General features: G+C 40.4%; 3 protein-coding genes across 3 annotated transcripts in view; 1 reads left to right on the forward strand and 2 right to left on the reverse strand.

The window, feature by feature from the left end:
- Nucleotides 1–7,684, reverse strand: part of STARD9 (StAR related lipid transfer domain containing 9) — a 102,749-nt gene extending 95,065 nt beyond the window's left edge. Inside the window, 1 exon segment of the mRNA XM_050336281.1 lies at nt 7,587–7,684. Within this exon segment, the coding sequence (XP_050192238.1) occupies nt 7,587–7,633 (47 nt within the window). The 5' untranslated portion in view covers nt 7,634–7,684.
- Nucleotides 7,685–10,202: 2,518 nt separating this feature from the next.
- On the reverse strand, nt 10,203–14,993 carry HAUS2 (HAUS augmin like complex subunit 2). Its single transcript, XM_050336291.1, has 6 exons — nt 14,709–14,993; nt 14,477–14,569; nt 12,577–12,646; nt 11,629–11,761; nt 10,875–10,983; nt 10,203–10,737 (listed from the first exon to the last, which is right to left on the reverse strand). The coding sequence occupies exons 1-6, from the start codon at nt 14,991–14,993 to the stop codon at nt 10,588–10,590; spliced, it is 840 nt and encodes a 279-aa protein (XP_050192248.1). The 3' UTR covers nt 10,203–10,587.
- Nucleotides 14,992–20,448, forward strand: LRRC57 (leucine rich repeat containing 57). Its single transcript, XM_050336293.1, has 6 exons — nt 14,992–15,138; nt 15,856–16,032; nt 17,179–17,314; nt 18,009–18,277; nt 18,736–18,921; nt 19,531–20,448. Exons 2-6 carry the CDS (start codon nt 15,949–15,951, stop codon nt 19,570–19,572), a joined length of 717 nt encoding a protein of 238 aa, XP_050192250.1. The 5' UTR covers nt 14,992–15,138; nt 15,856–15,948; the 3' UTR covers nt 19,573–20,448.
- Nucleotides 20,449–21,770: the final 1,322 nt, after the last annotated feature.

A 21,770-nucleotide genomic window follows, 5' to 3' on the forward strand; every position in this document is an offset into this window, starting at 1 on the left:
AGCATTTAAAGGAGCATGAAATGAGGAGGATTTAAAACAAAGCTACAGTCCAGTCAGTCCACTCTCATCCACCCTCGATTTCCCAGCTGTATACTGAGCAATGACATAGTATAATTCAGACTTTTCCATTAAAGGAATTTTGTGCAAATGCCATGTGTTCCATGCAAACCAGAATCTGGATACAAGTTCTCATTCTATGCAGACAGAACTTCAATCTGTGATGATAGTTAAATAAATGGCTGTGACACTGAATGCTGTGAGGCACTGTCTCATCCCTCTTGCTTTGGTACCTCTTTCGTTTTATCAAAAGCAGCTACTACAGTAAACCCTTCAATTCCACAAACAGAGGTGCAAAACTTTTATTTTCTTTTAAATCTATGCTACAGATAGGAAGGTAGTAATAAAATTTTTGAAGTGCACTGCGTTTTAAAGTTCACATAAAGCATTGGACTAAATAAAGGGAAATTGTAGAAATCCTGCCCAAAACTCGCATACATTCTCTGTGCACAGTGGTGCTGTCTCACCATTTACTACACAAAGACTTGCAGCCAACCACTGCACTATTCCCCAGGGGAGATGCAATCTCGACGCATGAAGTCATGTCATCTTACACTTCGTGATCTTGGAGAACAAAACCATTCGGCAAAGACATGGCTCTGACCAGGTTCTTTAATGCCATTGTGCCCCTTTTTTTCTTTGCTGCATATACAAAAGTCTGATCCCTGCTCCAAAACACTCTACGCTCATAAGGTATTCTTAGGACTTGTGAGGAAATGTGTTCTACGAAAATAAAATTCTAGAAGAAAACAGAAGGCTTCCAAAAGCTGTTTTTGCTGTTGCTATTTGAGGATGTTGTAAGTGGTTTTGCATGGGCAACAAGCTAAGAGACAGCCTCTTAGTCTGGGAAGTAAAATATCGTAGCTAGCACCTGGTGCTCCTGTCTTGAAAGAGTACTGGCACAGTATTGTCACACAGCTTGAGCAGAAGTACCATCTTCACAGAACGGGCAGTGGTGGCCACTGAGGACATGCAGAGTCCTGCCCTTTTAAGAAGATGGAATGTCAGCCCTTTGCCAAAGTTAGAAAACTTGGTTCATGCAACTGCAGAAAGAATACATCTGGGAAAAGCTGCTGATGCAGTACCCTTATCAAAACACAGATGTGGCTTATGAAAACCACCTGTTAATGCCAAGTGCAGATGCTAAGAGAAAAGAGCAGCCACCTCAGTGACAGCTTACGTGAAAGTTTAAATAATAGACTAAGTAAAAGAAATAACTAATTTGAGCTGGGTGGGGGTGGGAAGGTGTCAAGATAGCCTTAACGGGATAGACAAATGTTAAAATACATTTGTTTGGGAGAGGGACTTTCTTTATAAGAGCAAAATTAAAATCTCAACTTTTCTTTTAAAAATCCCAGCTCTGCTGTGGAAAAACAGCTTGAAATCATGAGAAATGCAGTTTGTAATGATTTTCAGACAGCAAAAGACCCTTGAAGGCTTAAGATAGCTGTTTTGCACCATTAGATACCAATCCCAAAACCCATGGCTTTTGAGACAGAGTTCAACTACCACCACCTCAAGAAAGGGACTGTTGTGTAACAGACACACACAGAGGAACAACTCTCACTCAATTATCAGAGCAGATGAAAGTAGATAAAAGCCTGCCACTTCTCTAGGTGCGAGAGGATGACAGCACCAAGGTCACAAGGAATATATCTATGAAAAAATACAATAGAAAGACACTTCACTATACTGTGTTCAATAGCCTGCCTTAGTCTAAACCTTGAAATAGCATAAGAAGTGTGTAACGGTCCTAAGCAAGCTAAAAGATGTTTTCTGTTCTTACCTGTTACCTGTTTTTTCCTAAATTTATATATATATATTTTAAACATTACTCAAACAGCACAGAAAAGCTAACATAAGCAGAAATTGAAGTTGTAAAAAAATAAATTATATGAATACTAATGATGCCAGTATCTTCTGTCACTGTACACTTGCATCAAATACATTTGAAAAACAGCCTGAAAGAGGTTGGTTCAAAAACTGCTTAAAAAGAGTAGCAGTGAGCAACTAGCAAAGAACAAAAATTTTAAAAGGAACATGCATGAAAAATTGGGTTTGGTGGGTATAAAAAGGAGAACAACAACAATCTCCAGTCTGCTGTCACTTTGATTTTATTTTGATAAAGCATTTAACATCTGTTATGCATAAGATTCAAGGAATGTTTTCTACAACATTTATTAAAAGTTATCACTCATTTTAGCAGTAGGCCACATTGCTGCATCTGAGTCTTGTGGTTACACGTGAACATGTAAAATAGCCAATAGCACAGTCAATAAAACAGCAACAGCAAAAAATCTTCCTTACAAAATAATCCTTCTTTCTGCTCACCATAATGTGATTACAATGGACAAAGGAGGTGGAGCACAGCAGAGAGATTAGTTAACGAAGCTGACCCTGCAGCAAATTAATAAATCTGTACCCAGCAAAAACCAACAGTGATTTACTTTGCATCACTTCCAAAATCACCTGAAAGTAATTTTATTTTTGCACAGAAATTTCCTTCTGAATAGAAATGGATTTTAAACATTCACATCATAATGTACCCCTCAATTGAGGTCCTTCCTCACCTATTCAGTGCAGATATGCTCAGAGCACTGTTCAGGTCTGGCACACCAAGCACATTTCTGGGAACTTCAAGTGACAAACTTCCCCTACAATTCTCTCTCAGACATAGGCTTGCTCACCTGAGCTCTTAGAAACTCAACTCCTCCCCCACATCCCATCCTCAAGCCTCATTAACTGCTGCCAGGAAGACAATTAGAGGACTATGTCATACAGAGCAGCAGTAATGAGGAAAACAATTGCTGCAACTTAGACTGTCATACTAAACACCTGCACAGCTGGAAGTGTGGTTTGGTTTTAGAATCTGCAACTACCTAGACATTTCTTTGATGCTGTCATTCGCCACAGTGTGGATGACAAGGTCAGGAACTCCTGAAGGGACTGGGGAATAAAGAGCTGGCCAGAAGGCTTCAAGTTACAGCTCAGAAACAAAGCACAAAAAGGCAAAAGGTAGCTTTTGGTTTACTTAATCTTTTATCATCTCTTTCAGGTAACACATCTGTGAGATTCATAGAGGACAGGAAAGTTCGTTTGTGAGTTATCGAAGACACCAGGAAAGACTGACAAATCAGAGCTCCTTGCCACTCTCTCCTTTTACAGGCCACAGAGGAAGCTGAAAAGTGGAGATGACATTTTCAACAGCAGAATATGTCATCTGTTTTGCTGGGTCCTGCACAAGTAACATCCCAAACTTCAGGGCCCAGCAAAGTACTTTAAAGCCTCCATAAAGCATCACAAGGCAACTTGAATGCCCTAGTGTCAAGTTTTTAACTAACGCCACTAAAACTTTACAATTGAACTAAACAAACTTGCTGTGAATGATTTTACTCAACCCACAATCTGTGAAGGAAAGCAATGTCCTGTAGTCCCTAGTGCACGCCAGAAAAACAATCCTATAGAAATGCATGAGGCTCTTTATTGTGGTATAGAGCACTCTTTTAAAAAAATTCTTCCTTCCTATCTCTAACACTGCTTATGCAGCAGCTCTCAAACTACACTGTGATCCTGGGTACAAACAAATGAATTGACACCAGCTGGATGGCGAGCAGAATATGTGGGTCATGGAGGGAAAGGCATGAGGTAGCCGTGCTCCATTCTGGTCCCAACATGATACTGCCCTGGATTGCTCCCCTGCCAGAGAGCCTCCCATGCACAAACAGCCCTCCCTCCCTCCTCTCACATAACACAGGGCTGAGATACACTGTAATAGCAATCAGCAGCCACAATTAAGTACTAGAATTGTGATGGGTTATCACAACAAAGGGACAAACATGTTTGAAATTAGTGGCACATGAATTGTGCTGTATTGGTTTCTGCTGGACATAAATAGTAAAAGGACGTGTCCAACACTATAGGTATTTCTGTAGCATACAAATACCCAAACACAGCATTAAGAAAGCTACCCAGGAACAAGGAGAGCTGTAGACACAGATTGAAATACTTTTTCAGCAGTCATACTATTACCAGGTCTTGAGGGTGAGGTCTGCTATCGCAGCACCCCACTACAGATTGCAGTGTCGTCATACTCCACAAAGAAATCAAGAAAGAAAAAGAAACAACATTCCTAGTTCACATAGTTACATGCTAGCATTGAAAGTGTTTCCATCAACAGCTTCTGACTGACAGCCAAAAATAACATTACACTTTCTTTACAAAAGTCTCACATCCAATAGACCAAGCATTAAAATGTCTGGAAACAAACCATTAACGGATTCATCAGTTCCCAGATCCTATTTAATACCTGATTATTATGTATCGTTATAGCCAATTTATAGCACCCATTCAGGCTTCCATATTTCATTCTGAGGGCAAAATGGATTTAAACAGAACAGGTATCCCTGTAACCACAAAGTAACAAATCTTTTTTAATATGTAGAATAGTAAATGTGTAATAAAGACATCTAAAGGAATGTTACTCCAGTGAACAGATTTAAGTGAATTTACTCCCAGAACTACATTTTAGTGATAAAAAAATCATTTAGTCTGTTAAAGAATGACTGATAGCATTATGAAGAACAGTGTCTGCAAGCTATTTAAAGTTTAGGCAAAGGAAAAACTTCATTTTCTGTAACTATACTGACTTTATAACTACTAGGGATTATTTGTGCATAGGAATTCTCTGTCAAAGAATGCATTGTGATGGGTGCCATATAGACACAGAACAAAAAGACTACTCTTTGCCTTATGCTAAATAACAAGTTGCAGATGTGATTAATACAGTTTATAAAAGATAGAAACTTGAAACAGAAACCAGGATTTTGAGAACTCCTGCATTAAAATATTTTAGTATCTGAATACTCAGTACATTTTAATATGCAAAATGAAAATTCATGTGTCATTATAAATTAAATGAAAAGAAGCAATGAGAAAGTTTGCATGATAGTCTAGAAACAACCAACCTTGAGTTCTAGCCTTTGCCTGCAGCTTTTCAATTTTTGGCACTCTTAAAAAGCCAAGTTTCATATTTTTGGCTGGAATTGAGATTGTACACATTACAGTACTTCAATCTAGTTGAACTGAATTTTCTGCAAGAAGTCTTCTGCCTTAAAACACCTAAGAGATCCTAGGAGCTGTGGCAACATGGGTACCTGTCAGAGTCCATCGCAGAGTGTGTGTACAGAGAGGGTGACAGGTTTATGCGATGACAGTATAGGAAGCAGTATAAGAAGCTGGAAAAGAGCAGGCCTTTAACCCCACTGAGAGCTTTAGTCCTTTCAGTGTCTATCAAGGTGTCTTTAAGCCTTCACATATTTGGTATTTGCCTCAGAGTCATTCCACTTGGACGATTTTGTTCTAGGCTATAAAGCAAGTTCTCAGACTTTTCTCATCAGACCTTTCACAGAGAATATCCAGCCACTTCTCCTTCCCATTTATAAAATGTAAAAATCCATCTTGAAATGCTTTTGCTGACCTCAGCTGTGGAAGCACAGTAGAAGGAACAAATGGCCTATTGCCTTTGGGATCAAACACCCCAAGACTGGTCTCTGCCTCCCTCCATATCCCATTTGTTACACCACCACGAGTTGAGTCAATGGAATTACCTAACAGTCTCTCCCTGCACTACTCCCTGAGTTTCCACTCTCACCTTCATAGAAGCATTTCTGTTTCAGCATCAGATTAGTTTCTGCCATGTGCAGGAGGTTGCCCACATTTTTGATCCTACCCTCCTCTCCAAACTACATTCTCCACCAAACAGCTGGCCCACACTGACTATATTTTTCCTGTTTATCACACCTTATCTGACAGTTACAGAGGGGAGATTACATCCCAGCCAGTTCAGTCTTTGGCCTCTATTCCACAACTGCTACAAAATGCTCATTTTAACTTAGGTCTATAGGAGACCCTACTAAGTCCACTACATAATTGCCAATAGGCAGCCAAATGCTACTGTGGCAGAAACAAATATGTCATTGACTGCACAATGAAATACATCACCAAGGTGGACTTCCAAGTGATTTCAATGTCCAGTGAACTCTACAAGAATAAAACAAAAGGGTCCTATGGTCTGAATAACAGTATCATTACCAAATTGTCATTTAATAGTAATACTTAGCACTTGTATATTGCTTTTTATTTCTAGAGAGTATAATAGCAATTTATTTAAGTATTAAATGCTAAGAATGACTAATGTTATGGAATAAAAAAAAATCAATTAATATATCCACAACTAAAGCAACACTAAGCAATGAAAGGTTAACCTTAGCTTACTTAAATGCAGCAACTCATCTTACAATATGCCAGTATCTACTAAAATCTGTTCCATTCACAGCAGTACAACAAATCAGAACTGTATTACCCAAGCACAATTCTAAATGAAATTATGGACAGAGCATTTTTTAAATCAATTAGATTTGAGTTAAAGGCAAAATATATTGAAACCCTGTAAATTATTTTCCACATTTCCCTTTTATATTAAGAACAGCAGCCTTGCTTTGTGTGGGATTTTTTATTTTATTCAACACTTTCTGGTGTGTTCTTTTGGAAAAAAAATTCCACAGACAAATAAGAAGTTAAGAGTCCAAAATATGCTAGCGTACTGTGGCTAAACAACTAGGTTAGTTTTCTGGCTAGGCAACTCTTCAAGAATCATTTTCTCTATTCTGTGAAAGAGTTATTTATCACAAAAGTCCATGCAGCTAGAGGATAATGTAAGATAATGTGCCAAAAAGATAGGTAGCATCAAATCAAAGAGTGGCTCTCAGAGTTTGTACCATTCTCAAACCATTCCTATCTGGAGTGCTATAACAGGAGGAGTAAATTACCAGCCGCTGAAATTTAGGCTGCTAGCTTTTTCTCTTTATCTTCCTCCCCGAATTTTCAAAGTCTGCACGGTTTTAAGTATATATTATATACAAACAAGAACAGATGCTACGGCATCTTGTTTGTGGGAGTTGCCTTCAAGCCATATCATGTAGCTTTTGGTATTTCTATTGGAGCCAAGCAAGCCGGGGAGGGAGCGGAGCTGAGCGACAATGGGAATATCCGGCTCTGCCTCCCGCTGGAAAAAGCAGCAACAACAGAAGGGAAAGGGAAGATTCCTTGACACTGGATGACAATTGTCCTATTTTGGGGAGCTCAGGAAGAGGGAAGTCACCCTAACAGCTCCACTGGGTGGCTTTTCCAAGAAAACTTCCCAAGCTCTTCAGAGAGACAGCGAGAGGCGTCTTGCCAAGCTCCCCAGCGCCTGCGGTCCCTCCCTCAGCCCCGGCTAAGCCGCCTCACTGCGGCGATCCCGTCCCGGCTGACGGGGCCGGCGGCACCGGTCGCCCCTCGCAGCCGCCCCGGCACTGCCCCTCCGCCCCGGCACTGCCCCTCGGCCCCGGCACTGCCCCTCCGCCCCGGCACTGCCCCTCACCCCGGCACTGCCCCTCCGCCCCGGCACTGCCCCTCCGCCCCGGCACTGCCCCTCCGCCGCGGCGGCCGTGCCGACACTTGCCCGCGCCCCCCCGGCCGCCCCGCCGCACCTTTTGCTCAGAGGCCGGACCCGCACGGCCACCTTGACGTTGGCCATGGCTCCGCTCACGCCCCGCAGCCGCGGCCACCCGCGCCCCGGCCCCGCATCCCGCCCGGGATGGGGAGGAGCGGGGAGGAGCGGAGCCGCCCGTCCCGCCCCGGAGGGGAGAGCCCGGCCCAGGCAGCCCCCGCAGAGCGGGTGGAAGGGAAACTTCCGCGAGTGGAGAGGAGGCGTTTCGAGAAAACTCTGCCCGGAGCAGCCGCACGGCAGCCTCTCCAGCATCCAAACCGCGTTTGTCCCCTGAAACAGGTCTGCCCGGGAGAGTGGGCCCCCAGAGTAAGAGACGGTGATTTCACTCTCTGTATCCCCACACTATGCTCTCCCAGAGATTCTCATTTGCAGCAGCAAAACAACGCAGGCTTTACCTCAGAGTTCAATACCGACAGTCTGATTAGACGGGTGCTGCCTAGGGACCAACACTATAAGCACTCCACATTAATTTGACAGGAATTCAGGCAAGGTAAGTATCCCTTCCATATGAGTGCTCAAGGAAAGGTCTCAAGTGCTTTAGATTCCTTTAAGAACCTCCAATATTCACGTGGGTCATACTTATGGTCTAAAAGAAAATTCTGAAACTTCCAAAGAACTATAATTGAAATCAATGACAAACTGTTGCATTGATAAAGGCTTGTGCCTAGACTGATATAAGAACCACAGAAAGATTTTTAAAACATTCTTATTAGAATATTGTCCCTGATGTTATCGTGAAGACGCAATATCAAGTATCGCAGGCATAAAGAAGACACCAGTCTTGATAGGCAATTCCTGTTTAGTTTTGAAAATTCCATTTGCCAATTCTGCTACTCATTTTTAAATTGACTTTTTCTGGTTTTGCATTTCAAATTATGATAAACTGAGCTGTATCTGAATATCATGTAAGAGTGTTTTACAGTCCTCTATTGTTTTTACATTTAAACAATTTGTTTGAATTGCGTTTCAACTGTACTATTTTTTGGGGGACTTTAAGTATAGTTCTTTTCATGAAACAATTTGCCTTAAGCTCCAGAAATGTGAAATCTAAATGAAAAAGGTATCACAATTCAGAAACCTTCCAGAGTTAGTATGGGATAGATCCTTTGGACCCAACACTTCATTCATGATTCACCACAGAGATGCTAAGATGAATATCTACAAGCTGTGAATCACTGTATACTCCAATAGATTTATCCCTTTAAATCATATGAAAGAATTAATTGTTACATCAATGGCAAATGGCAATTAGCTAAACTCTACCAACTCCACAATCAACTCTTCAGTAACAGATACAGCAAAAGAAGAAAATATACTTAACTCTTTGATATGGCAAAAACATGTATTTCAAGGAATTATAGGGAACAAACTAACTAAAAATGTTTTCATTGTACTTTAAAATTATTAAATTACAACAGCTTTAATTTGCCTGACCCAAATCATCACTGTAAGACAATGAGAGAGGCTAAGCCTGTGATAGAGGTACAGGACACTGATTTACAGAAAAAGAGAAAAGATCTCTGAGATCATCGAGTCCAACCTATGACCATCTCCCATCCAGAAGTCCAGAAGTCTGGGTTCTGTTTCTTCCCACTTCACAGAATGTACAAAGCATTTGCAGTAAAAATGTCAACTCCTCTGCAGTTGTGTGAAAGACTTTCATTTCCACCTGAAACAACACTGACATGGGAATTTGTACTCAAATTCTGCAATGATGTATATAGCAAGTGTTCACACAAAGACCCCACTAAAGCCTGTGGAGACTCAAACACCAGTTTATATTCTCAGATTCTATCTAGTGACATTCTGCTTGACCTAATCAAAATTGTTTCTATCCTCTTAACTTTTCTCAAAAGCAGCAGAGAGGAATGTCAGTTATACTTACATAGCATGCTAGAGAATTGTTAAGTTGGATGCCTTGTCATCACACCCAGCAGAATGATGCAGTCCACAAAGATCAAAATGGGATTTTCAGAAAATTTCAAATATTAAATAGACAAGTAAGTCACAGTAGAGTGTGCTCAACAAAGAGCCAAAGATTTCTTCCTCAATCCTACTTTTAAACGCAATAATCAGATAAACTTGTGAAATTTGTGGTACTGAGCCACCTAGTGATTACTTTCATCCACACCACTTCCAGTCTGCTCTGTATCCCGAATACAAAACTGCACATGCCTCCATAGACAACCAACTATCCTGGTTTATAAATGTCCTGCCAGCGACATTTTGTCAACCAGTCTTTTATTGATCTAGAAGTCACAAAGGTTACAAACTGGAACAAACAATGCTTTTGATAAACTGTTGGTCTTAGCCATGGAACAAAAGTTTTATTCTAAGGGGGACACTGACATTGGGGCAGGCAACAGAAAAAGAGGATCTGAAGAGTATATTTACCACTACCATTGAAGTATGGTTTGCAAATCAGTAGATCTGCCTTATATCAAGTCCATTCCTGCTTTAACAAAACCCCATACCAGTAAAAATAAATTGCAACTTTAAATACATTTCATGGTTGGAACTCCTGTGGAAGCATAAGCTTTGGTCTGTAATTTTAATTTATAGTATTTTGTAACAAAATAAAAAGCCAGAAACTGAGTTCTTGAAACCTAGTGCTTTTATTAAAGTTTAAAGTGGCATACAAAATACGTTTTATCAAGATTCTTACAAAAATTAATAAAGACACTAGACGAAATGCATAAGAAATTATCAAAACAAATTTCCACTGAAAATACAGCCTCCAAGGGAATCCTATCCACCTATTCCAAAAAAGCAATTCCTTCTCAATAGCCTGTGTTCCTGTGAGCTACTGCTCACTGTCCTTTTTTTTTCTGTTAATAGTTGGAGAACTGTTACTTAATAACAGAAATACGACTATCTACAAAGTCTCTGCTGGATTACAACACAACTGTGTTGCAGTTTTCACAGAAGACCATAAGAAGGTAGTTCTTTGAATAGCCAACCTATTTGAGGAAAATGATTTGTTAGGTTAAATACAAGCCAAAGTCCAATTCAACACGATTGTGTAAGCTGTCAGAATACACTTCTTTTTGCAGTTGTCTCCATTTCAGTATTTGCTTTGTCAGCTCCTCCAATTCCATCACGAACACCTCTGTTTTTGTCAAAGCGGTGTCCTAAAGCAGAAAAGGGTTGGATTTAATCTCCATACATCCTGTCAATCCAGCAGGACATAAAAATAACCTAAACAACTAAACAGCATTGCATTCTTAATGCTGGAGAAGACGGCAGGCTCAGTTCTTTTGCTACTCACCATATTCTTCACCATATTCGGTACCTGAGGGATGCTTCTTACAGACTGCAAATGGCTTTCAAGCTTCTCAGTGAAAGTCACAGCCTCAGTCAACAACTCTACTATACACCTGTAACCAAGAATGAGCCCTCTACTCAAAACTTGTGCTAAACAATGAGAATTTATTACTTACAAGTTCTTATTTCTTTGCCCTTTTCCTCTTCTCCAATTTTATGCAAGTTCCCACCATCTAATTAATTTTTCTGCAGTTACACTTATTTTATGACTCTCAGCAACAAGTAGGGCAGGAATTACAGAAGTAATATCCACTTCTTCAGTAACTGGGTTAGATTTTTAGACCATAAGAAGAAGGACTACATTTTTAAAACATGCACTATGCATGTCTGGGAATCATTCACATTTACTCTGAGCAAGTGACATTGGAAGGAAGATACTCAACACTAAAATAACAATTCCTGCTCTGGAGAAGCTTAATGAATCAAGCATTTAGCACATTTGTTTAAAACAACACATTGCAAATTGTTCTGTAGTGTTCTGAAGACAACACTAATAACTTAATATTCAGAAAAATATGTATTACTACCTTTATGTGAATTTATCAATGAGTAAACTACTAGCTTTTAGCTGAGGTTCTGCTATCATTATTTATTTCTATTCTCAGCAATGGAAAGATGAATAAAAGTACATGATTTTTACTGCCTACTAGTTCAAATTAATTTGGACTCACGCAAATAATTATTTTCTGTGTGCCTACTTGTGGAAAGTAGCATCAATAGGCAGGCTCTCTTGACATCTGGGTGTTATCAACTTCTTTCTGAGAGCCCTCTTCTCTTTCAGTACAGCTTCCAAGTGACTGTTCATATCTTGCAGAATCTCATATTTTTTCCCTATAAAATAAAATTGCAAAGTTGAACCTACTGTCCTGCTAAAGTAAGAGCAACATTTCTTCAAGAGAAAGAGAGAGAAAAAACACCAATCTGTTGCACTGGACGGTTTACACTCAAGAGAGACATTAGTCAGAATGGCATTTGTTGCAGTGTGGATTTAGTATCATCATGCACCTCAAAGTCACAATACCTACTTTTAAGAGATACAGATATGTTAATTGTTTTACATTATCTACAGTTTTAAATAAATTCTATTTGAGATGAAGTCAATTTCTTGAACTATACCATAGTACTGAAGTATTACAATAGATTTCACTATCCTAGCACAACAGTAGCAAGTTAGAATGCTTTTAAGCATCTATAAAATTACAGTGTGAAAAGTGTGAAATAATAAAGAAATGAACACATACACTCCCAAAGTGCTAAATTAAAAATGCAAGTAATTTTAGGGGCATACAGATGCAACAGAAATACACTGAGTTTCTGGAAAAGAAGCAGAGCAGCACATGCAGGCCAAGGGTTATTGATGATCTCAGAACTCATGCTCCACTGACACTGGGGAGCTGAGCACCCCCTCACACTCTTTTGGAGAATCAGTTACACACAGAGCTTCTACTGAGACAGCAGAAAGTGCAAGTTCAAACAGTATGGAAACATTCTTTAGGTGCTAATAAAACCTGTACCACCTCTAACAAGCCATCCAGAGATGACTGCTGCAGTAACTTCTAGAATTGTGATGTACTCAGATGAAACATTAATCTGCTGATTAAGTCATTTAAGGCTCTTAGTTTTTCCTCTAGTATAACTGCACTTACCTAAGTAAAAAAGGTGAGTAATGTCTGCTGTCTCCTTCTCCAACTGCATCATTTCGGTTTTCAGTTTTATCTACAACAATAATAACATCAAATGCACTTTTAACATACTTATCCAGATATTGTTGACTCTCTTGGTGTGGAGGAGGAAGTAGAAAAAGAAAATATGAGAGCATACATGTGAAAGAGAGTGAGCATTTCTGTGAGAGCATATTCCCATGCCCTCTGAAGTGTTTCTACTGCCCATGTTTCCCATGCTCTCTGAAGTGTTTCTACTACTCGGTGGTAATAGTTGGTCAATAGGAAACAACTGTTTAAAAAAACTAACCTAAATAATTTTGTAATTTATTGCTATTTTGTGCTGGAATAGACAGATCCTGTAATTCATTCCTAAAACGCAGAAACTTACGATAGACTCATAGAACAGTTTGAGTTGGGAGGCACCTTGAAGATCATCTAGTTCCAAATGTCTGCCATGGGCAGGGATATCATCCACTAGACCAAGTAGTTCAGAGCCCCATCCAATCTGGCCTTGAACACTGCCAGGGATGGGGCACCCACAACTTCTCTTGGTAACCTATTCCAATGCCTCACTATCCTCACAGTAAAGAACTTCTTCCTAATATTTGCATCTAAATCTCTCCTCTTAGTTTAAAACCATTCTGCCTTGTCCTAGAACTATCCACTCATGTAAAAAGTCACCCTCCCTCTTTTTTCAGCCCCCTTTAAGTACTGGAAGGCTGCTGAACAACCTCAGCCTGTCTTCACAGGAGACGTGCTCCAGCCCTCTGATTATCTTCATGGTCCTTCCTTGGACTGTCTTTCTTACGCTGATAAACCCAGACCTATGCGCAGCATGCGAGGTGGGGTCTCACAAGGACAGAGTAGAAGAGCAGAATCACCTCCCTCAACCTCCTGGGTGCTTTTGATGCAGCCCAGGACGAGGTTGCCTTTCTGGGCTGCGAACACACACTGTTGGCTTATGTCCAGCTCTTCATCCACGAGAACCCCCAAGTCCTTCATTGCAGGGCTGCTCATGATGAACTCATCTCCCAGTCTGTACTCAGGTCTGGGATTGCCCCAACCCAGGTGCAGGACCTTACACTTGGACCTTGTGAACTTGATGTTCCCATAGGCTCACTTCTCAAGCCTGTCCAGGCCCCTCTGGATGATATCCCAACCTCCTGTTGTGTCAACTGCACTGCTCAGCTTTGTGTCACCTGCAAACTTGCTGAGTGTGCACTCGATCTCACTGTCTATGCCATTGATAAAGATATTTAAGAGCACCAATCCCAAGACAAAGCCTTGAGGGACACCACTTGTCACTAGCCTTCACCTGCACATAGACCCATTGACCACAACTCTCTGGCTGTGTTCATCCAGCCAATTCCTTACTCACTGAATAGTCCACCCTTCAAATCCATGTCTCTCCTACTTACATTTCCGACAAAGCAAGTTTCATAGTCCATATAGAGTCTAAAACAACATTATAAAATACAAGCCAACAACCAATTCAAGCAGTAGGAAATGACTGAGGTTACCTCTTGGTAACCAACAAAATGCTCTAGTTGCCTATAAAGAAATACATTTCTGGGAATTAAAGTCAGCTAAAAATTCTTATTTACTCTTCAGTTTCTTCAGAAAACTTCAGGTAACACTTCAGTTAAAGGTGCAGCTTTCTGAGTCCTTCTACTTACACTTAAAACTTTTGTTTCATAGTTTTGTTCTTACTGTTACGACAACTCAGTCCACTGAGGAAAAAAGTGCCAATTGTTAAAGAGCTGAACTGTTAAAAAACCTTCAAAACATGAAACACAGCACATAGCAACCTGATACTTCACTGGGCGCTCTGTATCACCTCGAAGAAGTGTTGAGTGTACACTGAAAACAGCAAAGGCTGTACCTCATTGATTTCAGCTTGCATGTTTGCCATTTTTTCCATCTCTGAGAATTTCACAAAGCACGGCGTTTCTCTGCGAGTTAAATCCAATGTCTCCTGTGAAAGGAAAACAGCGGGAAAATACACAGTTGGCACATTCTCAATAATGGCTACCCGATACAGTACGTTTCACCCGAACAACCCACAGGACACGAGCATTATTTTGCGGCACTCTTCCCCCGGCCCCGGGCGGTACCTGGGTCACGGCGCCCGCCGCCAGGCACCGCTCCAGCAGCGCGGCCGCCGCCGAGCGCTGCCCGGGCTCCCAGAGCGGGCGGGGGCCGCTCCGCTCCTCATCGCTGTCCACGTTCAGCTCCAGCTCGGGCTCAGTCTCAGTCTCGGTTTCGGGCTCGGGCTTCGGGTGGGGGCGGGCCTTGGCGGTCGCCCTGGCTCCGGGAGAGCGGCAGCGCCTCTCCTCTCCGCCGGGCTTTCCACTCCGCCGGCGGGATGCTCCCGGCACGGAGGGCCCATGGGCCGCCATGCTGGGCGCGGCAGGAAGGGCGGTGACACGCGTCCGGTTCCGGGCAGCCGGTGGGCGCCGCTCGGGCGGAGGTTCTGGAAGGGCGGAGCGCGGGGCTTGCGGGGGCTCCGCCGCCGCGGAGCGTCTGCGTGCGGAGCCCGGACAGGTGGGTTGGGCCGGGCCGGGCCGGGTTAGGTCGGGTCGGGTCGGGCGGGTCTGCTTTGTTTGCTGTCGGCTGTCCCCGGCTGCCCCCGGCGGGGCTGGGGTCGGGGCCCCAGCAGCTGGGAAGGGGTTGCGGCCGTGGCTGCGGTCGTGGCTGCTGCCGTGGCGCCGGGAGCGCTTCTCTCCTGTCGTGCTGCCCGTGCTGGCTGCTTAAGAGGCGTCCCAGGCTTTATTCCCCATTGCGAACCCGGCACTAATCCTCGGGCCTGTGACCCGTGCGTCCTGGGATTAAACCCTACTAGGGTTACGAAGATGGATGTCGTGTGTCCGCAAATAGGGCCACATCAGAGGAGTCAGTTCTCTATTAAATAGAATAAATGTTTTCAAAAAAGCAAATAAACCCGTAGTGTTGTCGGCAGCCCAGGGCTGGTGGGTGCCACAGGAATCACGTCCAGTTTTCGCGGAGAATCTCCTTACGTTACAGGGCGCTGAAAGGCGAAATGTGCAGCTCTTCCACTTAGTTCTAACTGTGCTTGTTGCATCGTTTTAATAATCAAACTGCTATAGTGAAGGGCCCTTAAGCTAGGCAAATCCTTTGAGTTCTAAGTTTTAGTTACGAGGGAGATGAAAACGCAGCAGTGAAATGGTTCAGTGTCCTGAAATGCTTCTAGCATTGGAGAGAGTGTACATAAAATGACTTTTTACATTTGCTTTATCACAGAGACTTTGGATTGCAGTTCTCTAGCACAAAGTAACAGAGAAACTGGCTGAGACTGTCACTCAAATGCCCTGTACTTGACAGAGAATTGCTAGGATGGGAAACAGTGCATTAAAAGCCCACCTGGAGACAGCACAGAAAACTGGTGTGTTCCAGCTGACTGGAAAGGGACTTACTGAGGTAATGTAACAGTAGGCGAAACATGGCTGTTTGTGTGCATGACTGACACTTTCAGAGAGAAATTCCCCCCTCATTGTCATAACGCACTGCATACATGTATTTCTCACAGATGGTAATGGAAAATATTTCAACATTTATTTTCTTTTTTCCTGTTTGCCTGCATTGTCTTCTGACTGAGGATTTATCTGTCAGGGCACTTGTATGCTTATGACCTTATGCTTTAAAGTGCGTATATGTTCAAGAAGTATTAGTTATGGTGTGCTTTTTTAAAAAAAGGCTATAAGCTTGATGGGGGAAATACACATTTTGTAATCATGTTGTTACTTAGAAAGATACTTCACAATTTGTTATATTTAGATACTTAGACTGTATATTATTGTAGTCCTATGAATAGTCTGTTCATTGGGCTGTAAGCATCCTGAGAGTTTATTATGTTGGAAATTGTCTTGACTTAGACTCAAGTGCAGAAAAACACAATGTTTTGGAACCGTAAGTCAAGCAGCAGGTCACAGGATAGCCAAAATAACAATACTGCCGTAATTTTCCAAGACTTCTCTAAAGTGTCTTCTTCCATTGTCCTACCTTCTCTCTTTTTCTCTGTCAAACCAAAGGAGAATCAAACCCACTTGCTTATTCACCAGAACTCCTTGATAGTGATTGTCAGGTTTTTCTTTTTTTCAAGACTCAGTTCCAAAGTGATACAGGATGTAAATAGAGTAAGAAAAATGCTATACATAATTATTGAAAAAGGAAAGCAAGTGAAAAATTTCCCAATCTTACTCTGCTAAAATATATCATCGTTAACTGGCTGTAGGGTATTTTAAATGACAGGCGTGTTTAAGAGAAGCACACAAGAGGACTCAAATATAAACCAGTTTCCTTCTCCCTGTTTAATTTTAATACTTTGGATGAAAAACTACTCTTCGTAGATATTAGTGTTTTCTTTATATCTTTTTTCATTTCCCCAGATGAAAAAATATTTTTAAAAATATGCATTAAGCAAATTTACCAATTACACTGTGGTGATTGGGCATGGCGATGCCTACAACAGTGATCCAAATTCCAGTTAAAATTTTAAGCTGTATAACCTGAACGTTCAAAATTGTATCAACTATTTAAATGCTGTATCTTTTTTCTCCCCCATAGTTTCCTGAAGATCTGCAGAAGCTAACAAGCAACTTAAGGACAATAGATTTGTCGAACAACAAAATAGAGCTCTTGCCACCTCTCATTGGAAAATTTTCCTTTTTGAAGAGCCTCGCTCTAAACAACAACAAACTGAGTATGCCTGCTAATTAATATCTCTAAAGATTTTCAAAATAATGACCTGTATTCTCTGATCAGAAACTAAATTTATTAAATTTAACTCTCACAGGATGTAAACAGGGAGGTTAGTCACTTAAACTGAAATCTTTGGAATTCATGTACAGCATAAAAACCCCAAAACCATAAACTCTACAAAACTAGTTGCCAGCTTAGTTGCATTATGTTTTACAATGACCACGACTACTTAAAACCATGTTTTTGTTCTGTGACTTGTCTGACCTAGGGTTTAACAATGTCAGATGGTTTAGTACTTGCATAGAGAACAGGTAATGAAGATGATGATGATGATGTAGACAGTGTTACTGCTTCTGTTTTACAAACATCCAACTTTATGGAAAAATTAGAATGAGGTGAAGAAACTAGGTTTTAATGCATTAATTATGTAGTATCTGCCTTTTTGAAAAAAACAAATGTAATTTACAAACCTTTGACTCCATAGTGTAACTGACTCTATAGAGCAGCTCAGGAGTGCTAGAGGTTATACACCTGTGTCGGCGGAATGAGGGATGAATGGAAAATGGGGAGGAAGTCTGTGAGAAATTACTTAATATAGTACTGTTCTCCATGCAGAAGCTTATTTGAATTAAAGGGGTATGAATGTTTACTGCTCTTAATTCAGGTCATGTGTTTGTTCTGTCATTTATTTCTAGATGCTTTACCTGAGGAGCTGTGTAAACTGAAAAAACTGGAAACACTACACTTGAATGGCAATCACTTGAGGCAGTTACCGGCTGCATTTGGACAACTTTCAGCTCTCAAAACTCTGAGCCTTTCTGGAAACCAGCTTCGAACTGTGCCCACACAACTCTGTGGTCTTCGCCACTTGGATGTGGTAGATCTTTCAAAAAACCAGATCCAAAATGTGCCCGACAGTGTGGGAGAATTGCAGGCTATCGAACTCAATTTGAATCAGAATCAGGTCTGGTAACTGAGATACTATGGGCATCTAGATTTAGAACATGGTATATCTTGGCTGTAGTACGTCCACAGAACATAAGATGAGAGCGGCAAAACTTTATAGCTAAAAGACATCTGGACACAACACAAATGAGGGATCATAACTAGAATTTATGTACCAGTATATCCAAGTGCCTGATTTGATTAACAAATCTTGGATTTAGTCAGGCAGAAAATTATTTGAACAGTTCTTGAGTAGGAATGTGGTAAACAGATGTGTAGATTGCCTGTCACCATGGATGAAAAAAAAATTACTTGGATTTTTGATAATTTGTTTCTTATGCATTGTTGCTATGTAATTAATGTAATTTATATTTACACCATGGTAATTGTTCTGTATAAGTCTGAAACAAGTCACTTTAATGATCATGGATCACTACCATTTTAATCTGATTTCTCTTTTCTGTTTATTTCTACAAGATTTCCCAGATCTCAGTGCAGATCTCCCACTGTCCACGCCTCAAAGTCTTGCGTTTAGAAGAAAACTGTCTAGAACTCAGCATGCTTCCTCAAAGTATCCTTAGTGATTCCCAGATCTCACTGCTTGCAGTAGAAGGCAACCTCTTTGAAATCAAGAAACTCAGAGAACTGGAAGGTTATGACAAGGTCTGTGGTTTTTTTTTGGTTTGGTTTTTGTTTTGTTTTGTTTGTTTGTTTGGTTTTTTTTTTCTGGTTGGTTGGTTGGGTTTTTCTGTTTGCCTTTTTTTAACAACTGAAGTCCTTACCCAGTACCTCCTCAAAGTACTAAGCATTTATGCTGGTGAATAAAAGCATAAAATAGTATATTGGTATCGTCACTGGTACTGGATTCACAGCTTATCTCTAAAAAGAATATCAGGAGTTGTTCAAATATTAACTTTCTCATAGGATTCAGGCTTAATGATTTTCATCAGCATCTCTTGAAGGGTAGCTAATGAAGACAAGTGTGCATCTTCACTTTGATGGGACAAAAATAATGGATGCTTTGTATTTAACATTAGTTCATCTTTAACACTTTAGATTTGACCATTAGTCTGAATTGCAGCAAGTGACATAAATTTTTGGGGAGTTTCTTGTTAATTTGAAATTAAAGCTCTAATGGTTACATCTGGGATATAAAAGTATGCTTTAGATGCAGAATGTTTTTGAGTCTGAGTGCAGCAGCTTAGCTGCTCTTAGCAGTAATGGATCCTCTATTACTTTCTGAATCTTAGATTGTTTTTGTTTTCTTTGTAGTACATGGAACGATTTACAGCTACAAAGAAGAAGTTTGCATGATCATTATTCTGACCCTGTATGTTACTAATAAGAAGAGAGACTAGAAATACCTGCTTCACTGACTTAAACCAAGACTGATGAAGGAAATGATCAGAGTACTCCTCCTCCAGTAGTCTGATACAGCCTGTTAAGGCCGCATTGAATAAACTTGAACTAGAGAATGTAGGTATTGAACTGATGAACATGCCCAGGGGCCAGTTTTGATTTTTGTGCCACAATAGCTTTTAACACAGTACATGTTCTCCTTTGTCAAGGGTTGTTCTTTCACAGAGAAAGGGAATGAGCATTTCAAAGTTGCCAGTTCCCTTTTGTCATGAAGCTGGCTGTTGATTTGTAAGAGGATTATTTCTTCTGGAAACATTTTTCCATGATAGCACATGGAAGTTCTACCACCAAAGCATTGTATGTCTTGCAGTAAGCACTATTCTACAGAGAAGAACATTTATAGGCGAGGTTTTCATTAAAACCTGTAAGTTTTTTTTTATTAAGCACAAGTAGATGTGGTTAAATGTTTTATTAACAGCTTCCAGTAAACAAATTGTGGTTTGAGCATCCTTCATTCCTATTTTACTGTACAGGCTTTCTTTTCCCATAAGCAAGAATTGCACTACAGTCCACTTCTGCTTGAGCTGTATTGAATAAAAACTAGGTTCATCTTCAGTGTATTTACTAAAAATGTATATTGCTAGAAAGTATAATATCCTTGCACTGACTCCTTGTGTACAGAGCAATGCTGAAGGTTTTAGTCGTCAGCTCACTGCTGCTGCCTTACTACCAAAAGCACCTAGAAAGAGGTAAAAATGTATACAATTATGTAACTTATACTGAAAAGGAAAATGTACTTGTATATTTTAGTAAATTATTTTCAAAAAATCAGTTCATTTGGTGTAACTCCTGCTGTTTTTCCCTTTAATAAGTAGTACTAAGCTGTCACTGAAAGCCCTCACTTAGGTACTTGGGTCTGTCAGTTGTTGGTAACAGCTACACTTCAACATAACAGCCAAAATTAAGATTAGCAGTAAGTGGTTCTTCTATAAGATGCTAAGAGGTATCTAGTTCCCTGTTGCCATCCTATTTCAATTCTTACATAGGAATATTTTGAGAGGAGAGTTTTTGGGAACATCAGTTCCTTATTCAAAGGATGGATGTGATCCATCATTTAACAGGCAACCAACCAGTTTTACTTAAGAATCCCATTCCACCTCTTTATGAAAAAAACCAACCTACTGCCTTTCCTAAGAAGTAGTTGATGGCAGACAATGTTTCTGAGGCTACTTTTGGCAAGACATAACTAGGGAAGTGCTTTAAGAACACATAATACAAGGCTCTGTATAGTCAGAAATCTATTCAGCTTCATAATAATAGATTCCACAGATTATGACATGCAAAACCAGTAGTGAATAAAGCCTCTGGGCTTGTTCTAAAATTTACCTCCATTCCACTTGATACATAAATCCTATTTGAAGTACTAGTTTTTCCTGAAGAGTGGCTGTGCATGAGACATCAACAGAAAAAAGCCCTTCAGTTAAGATTTCCCCTTTACATTCACCAACTCTGACAACTCCAGAGTGGTCTATTATCAATATGTATACACTTGGCAATACTATGCTGTGGCATTTTGGTATTATTATTTTTTAACAGGAAATATTTGTGCTCAGAGATGATGCTTTTCTCATTTAACATTTATCTTTTTTTGTTTTCAACAAAGAGGTGTAAGAAGAGATGGTAGAAATGTTCAAAATTATGGAGTTAGCATTGCTATAAAAAATGCGTTCCTGCTTTTGGAAGCATTTGAGAAAATAAGTCAACATTTCTTTTATGTAATCTCTAATACATTTAGAAACTTTTCAGTTACTCATTGTTAGGCTCTGTTGCTACTTTGGAGTTATGACAACTATCAAAGCTTTTATAAAGCAAAATGGAGAAAGCAGCATGTAAAATACTGACTGGAGCAGAGTTAGTCCTGGATTAACAAAAGTTGTTCCAGAACTGGGTAAGACTTTTTCAAGGAAAAAAGAACTGGCTGATACCCTTACATGTTTAACTCACAGCAGTGACCAAGTCAGATAGTAGAATGCTGTACATTTCAGTGCTCTATATTATCTAGAGTAGTTTTAGAGTGGGAGTTTGTTTTCCCTTCTCATCACCCCCACTCTATAAGTGAACTTATAAAATGATTTACTGCAATGCACAATTAC

The sequence above is a fragment of the Myiozetetes cayanensis genome, unplaced genomic scaffold (assembly GCF_022539395.1).
Source record: "Myiozetetes cayanensis isolate MyiCay16 unplaced genomic scaffold, myiCay2020 scf6-25, whole genome shotgun sequence".
Lineage (NCBI taxonomy): Eukaryota > Metazoa > Chordata > Aves > Passeriformes > Tyrannidae > Myiozetetes > Myiozetetes cayanensis.

Excerpts from the sequence above, each read along its gene's own strand:
- HAUS2 (XM_050336291.1), bottom strand. The coding sequence starts at position 14,993 with ATGGCGGCCCATGGGCCCTCCGTGCCGGGAGCATCCCGCCGGCGGAGT. Across the intron at positions 11,762-12,576 it reads TACTCACCTTTTTTACTTAG|GGAAAAAATATGAGATTCTG; the intron begins GTAAGTGCAGTT and ends TTTATTTTATAG. Across the intron at positions 10,738-10,874 it reads CGAATATGGTGAAGAATATG|GACACCGCTTTGACAAAAAC; the intron begins GTGAGTAGCAAA and ends TTTCTGCTTTAG.
- LRRC57 (XM_050336293.1), top strand. The coding sequence starts at position 15,949 with ATGGGAAACAGTGCATTAAAAGCCCACCTGGAGACAGCACAGAAAACT. Across the intron at positions 16,033-17,178 it reads CTGGAAAGGGACTTACTGAG|TTTCCTGAAGATCTGCAGAA; the intron begins GTAATGTAACAG and ends TCTCCCCCATAG. Across the intron at positions 18,278-18,735 it reads TCAATTTGAATCAGAATCAG|ATTTCCCAGATCTCAGTGCA; the intron begins GTCTGGTAACTG and ends TATTTCTACAAG.